Source organism: Tursiops truncatus, chromosome 1 (genome assembly GCF_011762595.2).
Source record: "Tursiops truncatus isolate mTurTru1 chromosome 1, mTurTru1.mat.Y, whole genome shotgun sequence".
Classification (NCBI taxonomy): domain Eukaryota; kingdom Metazoa; phylum Chordata; class Mammalia; order Artiodactyla; family Delphinidae; genus Tursiops; species Tursiops truncatus.
The window spans coordinates 113361715-113367236 of record NC_047034.1 but is presented as its reverse complement, the minus strand read 5'-3'; the positions used below and the strand labels follow the sequence as shown (position 1 = coordinate 113367236).

General features: G+C 33.7%; 1 protein-coding gene across 1 annotated transcript; it reads left to right on the top strand.

Annotated features, from left to right (window-relative positions):
• The first annotated feature begins 5115 nt into the window (after positions 1–5115).
• LOC109547345 (ATP synthase F(1) complex subunit epsilon, mitochondrial-like) lies at positions 5116–5271 on the top strand. Its single transcript, XM_019919349.1, has one exon. The coding sequence runs from the start codon at positions 5116–5118 to the stop codon at positions 5269–5271; it is 156 nt and encodes a 51-aa protein (XP_019774908.1).
• The last annotated feature ends 251 nt before the right edge of the window (positions 5272–5522 follow it).

Sequence of the window (5522 nt, the reverse complement as noted above, 5' to 3'; positions counted from 1 at the left end):
AGAATATGTAAAACATGCAAAAGGGAGGATTGTCATTACTTGATATAAATATTTTTATAAAGCTATAATAATTCAGACAATGTCACATTTATATAGAGTTAGAGAAACAGTAAATGAGGCAAAATCGAGCCAAGAAACAGAGCCAAATATATATGGAACCTTATATGGGCAATCAAAAATCTTTGAGGGAAAGATGGTTGGGCAATTTTTTTCATACTTAAAAATAATGAAATTATTCCCCTCAAAACAGAAACAAAAATAACTTCAAATACATTAAAGTATTAAATGTGGGAAAGAAATATTAAACACATGAGAAGAAATCTAGAATATCTCTGTGCCATGAATGTATGGAAGAATTTCTTCTTCAATACAAAAATATAAAGACTAATAAAATGAGTAAAATGAGGTAAAAAAGTAAATAAACGGGAAGAATAGTAAACTTGACTACATTTCAAAAGAACAAAATTTCACAAAAATAAGAGGTGAGCAATGGAATGGGAGAAATATTTGGATCCCGTCAAATAAATAGAATATCATTGCTCAAAATAAATTTTTAAACTTCTGTTTATTGGTAAGAAAAAGATTCATTTAAAAAATAGCTTCAAAATATGAACAGGCAATTCACAGAAACAGAAAATTTAATGGTCAATAAACAGAACATCAATCACACTGCTAATTAGGAATAGGCAAAGTAAAATAATAATGAAGAACCATTTCATATCTATCAAATTACAACTATTTTATAATATGATGACAGTGTTTGTGAAGGTTCAGAATAATTGGAAACATTTTCAAAGCAACAAAACAAAAGATATTTCAGCCTACCAAAAATAGACAGTATGTGGCACACATTTAACTCCTATAAACTCTGTTATCAATTAGGTACCACCACAGATCCTGGGGGTCAGAAACCCAGGTTCTTATTTTATTCCTCTGTCTTCTTGTCTCTGCCAAATAAGGGACACCATATGGTCCCTCCTCTTTAGGATGCATCTCCCACCATTATAGCTGGCCTCTAGGAGACAGCCCCCAAAGGTTATTAAAGGATGCTGGTGCTTCCTTTTCCAATTCCTTTTTTTTTTTTTTTTTTAAACTCTGGTAAGGGAGTGTTCTCTGGTTCCTCCTGGCAAAACATGGTTTGGGGTAGATGAAAATATTCACATAATAAATCCACTCTAAAGTTCATATATCCCAAAGTCTTCGGACCGTTTCCTCTATAGCTGGATACGAAATCTTCTGTAAGGAGCCAGAGAGCAAATATGTTGGGCTTTGCAGGCCAGTACAGTGCCTGTCTTGCATTCTTATTTATTTATTTTAAAACTCTCTAAACGTTTAAAAACTATTCTTATCTTGATGGCTGAAAAAAAATAAATAAAAGAAAAAGAAAAGAAAAAACTGGAAACTGGCTGAGGGCTGAATTTGGCACATGAGCCATAGTTTACTGACCCTGCTCTGCAGTAGACCAAGAGAATTCTAGCATTTCAGCCTCAATTTGCATAATCTAGGAATTTGTCCATTTCACCTCGTTTAACTAATTTGTGTACAATTGTTCATTGTATTATCTCATAATCCTTTTATTTCTGTAAGGTCAGTACTAATGTCCCTGCATTCATTTCTTATTTAAGTTAGTTTACATTGTTTCTATTTTTCATTGTCAGCCTAGCTAAAATTTTGTCAATTTTATTGCTTGAAGAACCAAACTTTACTTTGGTGATTTTTCTCTATTGTTTTTCTATTCTCTGCTTTATTTTTCTCCATTCTAATCTTTTTTCTTCTTCTTCTTAACCAAAGGAAAAGACAAGCCAAAGACTAGAAAATGTTTGCAAAACACATATCCAACGTAAGATTTCCAACTAGCATATATAAAGAATGCTACTCTTCAATAAAAATATCACAATAAGCAAAATTGTTAGCAGAAACTTCACAAAAAATATGTACAATTGGTAAATAACACATGAAAAGATGATCAGTCTCATTGTCATTAGGGAAATGCAAATGCAAACCATTTAGATGTCACTGTACATCCACTAGCATGGCTAACATTAAAAAGTCTGATCATAAAAGTGATGCAACTGGAAATTTCATGAACTGATAGTTGGAATATGAAATGGCACAAACACTTGGGGAAACAATTTAGCAGTTTCTTAAAACTTGAAACCTACCCAATGGTCTGACCCAGGCTCTGTATTCACTGGAAAAGTGAAAACATATGTCTACACAAAGACTTATACATAAATGTTCACTGCAGCTTCATTTATAATAGCCAAAAACTGAAACCAACTAAATGTCCATCAACAGATGAATGGAAAACAAATTGTCATGTATCTGTACACTGAAGTAACACTCAGCAATAAAATGGAATTAACTATTGATATGTGAGACAGCCCAGATGAATCTCACAGTAATTATGTTGAGATAAAGAACGAGGCCAAAATAAAAAAGAGAATAAGTACTGCCTGATTCAATTTATATAAAGTTCTAGAAAATGCAAATTACTCTACAGTCACAGATCAATGGTTGTCTTAGGTAGGGGGACAGGGAAGGGGACACACAAAGGAAACAGAGGGCACAAAGAAAATTTTGAGGTTGATGAATATGTTATTATGGTGATTGTGGTGGTGGTTTTACATGTATATACATATGTCAAAATTTATCAGCTAGTGCTTTATATATGTGCATTTTAATGCATATCAATTATACTTCAGTAAAACTATAATTTAAAAAGAAACTCTATATTCACAGTGTCAGTTAATTATTAGCTTTAAATGCTATATTTGTAGAGAGCATGATAAGGTTTGGACCAAAGAAGACAAATACGTTTTTTGAAGTCCTGTGAAGACAGAAGTCATCAGGTGAAGTGGAATTACAGCTGAAAAATGAGAAAATATGGAAAATGGAAATAAACGATCTTGTAAGAGGAAGGTATGGATAATAGAAGATAGTTGTTGAAAAATATTGGTGAAAGAATAAAGAGGGAACAAAGGGCATGCAGATTTCACCTGTTCGTTCATTAGGGAATTGACTGAAATCCTTAATTTCCTCACCTGAAAATGGAATAATACTTACACTATACTTTTTGTTAAAGTTAGTTAACATGACTATTTAACATCTCTGTTACATTATAATCAGGAAAAGCACATGTTATCACCATCTAACATGAATGTGCCCTTTATATAAAAACATACATTTATTATTTTATGTACTTGTCTAGTTGTTTATACAGGTCAACCATTATGAATATTTACCTTGTTTAGGGTTATATTTATAAATTAAATTAACTTTAATAATAAAACAGTTTATTTTTGTGAGAGACTATGTGTTTCAAGCCTGCAAAAAATGAATTTTAAATAGTTTCACTAATTCTTGTCCTATTTGTTAACCTTAAAAGTAGTTTCCTTCAATGAAGTGTTAAGAACCTAGAATCACATTTTATCAGTTAGACAGTCACTAGATTATTAAACACATTGCTATCAGAACTATTTTATAAAATATTCAACTACTGCTTCCACTATCTGAGCTTTGCCTCAACATTCATATCCTTCTGATTCTCCTAACCAGTGTATTCCTTATTATGAAGCAAAGGATACAGTCAGTGTGGTTGCATAAATATTCAATAAACAAATAATGTCAATGACATCTTGCACTAAAATAAAATACTGGCATATATGAAATAAGGTGGCAATTACACCTTAATAACAGAAACAAACACTTTACACTTTTATACAAGACAATAAAATTCATTCATTCATTCATCAAATATATTTCAGTCACTGTACTAGACACTTGAGATAAATCAGAGGGGTGGGGGGAAGAACAACCTGATTTGAAGTTTATATTTTAATAGACTGAGGCTAACTAAACAAGATAGATAGGTAGATGAGAGATAGGTAGATATAGAGATACAGTATTCTAGAAGGTCATAAATTCTGTAGGGAAAAAAAATTGAACAAGAAAAAGGGAACCAAGGGGGCAAGCAAGGAGTTGGAGGTTGAAATTTTGAATAGGATGGTAAGGTAAGCCCCAATGAGAAAATGACAGGTGAGTAAAATCTTGAGGTGAGTGATTCAGTCTTATGGAGATTAGATAGAGTGCAAAGTTTCTAAGCCTCCTGCAGCCTTCACTGAGAGCAAAGAGACCAGATGGCTGGAGAGGAGGGAGTTGGGGAGAATAGTACTTGGAAAAGTCAGAGAGGTTCAGGGCAAGATTGGGTAGAACTTTGTGTGCCATTGGCTTTTTACTCAGTGAAATAGGAGCTGTTAATTATTTTGAAAAAGGAGGATGTGGACTAATTTCCATTTTAAGAAAATGATTTTGGCTGCACTAGAGTAAATAGAATTCAAGAGTAGAGGAATGGAAGCAGGAAGTCATGAGGCTATTGTAATAATCCAAATGAGTGGAGAAGTCTGAGACCATAGTGAATGCAATGAGAAGTTGGATTCTGAATACACTTTGGATATAGAGGTGGATAGGATATGGGGAAAGATCGGAATTAAGGATAAATCCACAGGTTATAACCCAAGAGAGTACAGCAGGATAGAGATGTTATTAATTGAGATGTGGATGACTTTGGACGGATCAGGTTTTGGTGGGCAAACATCAAGAAAGCCAACACATAGAGACTTCCATTCTATCAAGTCAGTGCTAAATGCCTTGCACAGGACCAACCGACAGGTATATAAGAGTGAACAAAACATAGTTCCAGCCCCCCTGAGAATTAACAACCAAGTGGGCCAATTAATAAACAGATTGGGCACTCTCCATCTAAAAGGAAATTGTCTATGAGGGGCTAATACCTATCTTCTCTAACATCACCAAATCTTGGAATATGAAAACATAAAGGGTAAAAATGTGAGTTAAGTTTCAAGCAAACTAGATCTCTTGACCCGATCGGCAGCATACTTATGAAACTAATGGAATTCATTACTAATATTAAACAATAAAAAAGTATAACATGAAATTAACATACTAAATTCCCCCAAGTGCTTTATAGCCTTTATTTTATATATTCAAGTATTACTGCAAGCTAACAATATCGTTTCCCAAGGTAGGCTGCACACTGAGCTGACACTGACCTCATCTTTGCGATTCAGTGGGAGGGACTCCACTCACAACATCATGGTGGCATATTGGCGACAGGTGGGACTCAGCTACCTCGGGTGCTCCCAGATCTGTGCAAAAGCAGTGAGAGATGCACTGAAGACAGAATTCAAAGCAAATGCCGAGAAGACTTCTGGCAGCAGCATAACAGTTGTAAAAGTCAAAAAGGAATAATCTGCCCTGATTTAACTTGAATACTACATTTTCAGAGTGAAGATGTGTGGGCACATGTTATGGCAGATTGAAAACTATCTCACTTCATGGGGGAAAAAAAATACCTGTCTTTTTCATAGATTGACATTGCCAATAATTTGAAGTAAGGCTCAAAAAATAAATCATTTCCCATATGTTTAAATAAATGTATGATAAAAGAAAACATAATAAATGAAATTAAGACTCTGAGAAAATATTCCTCTTTGATGTTG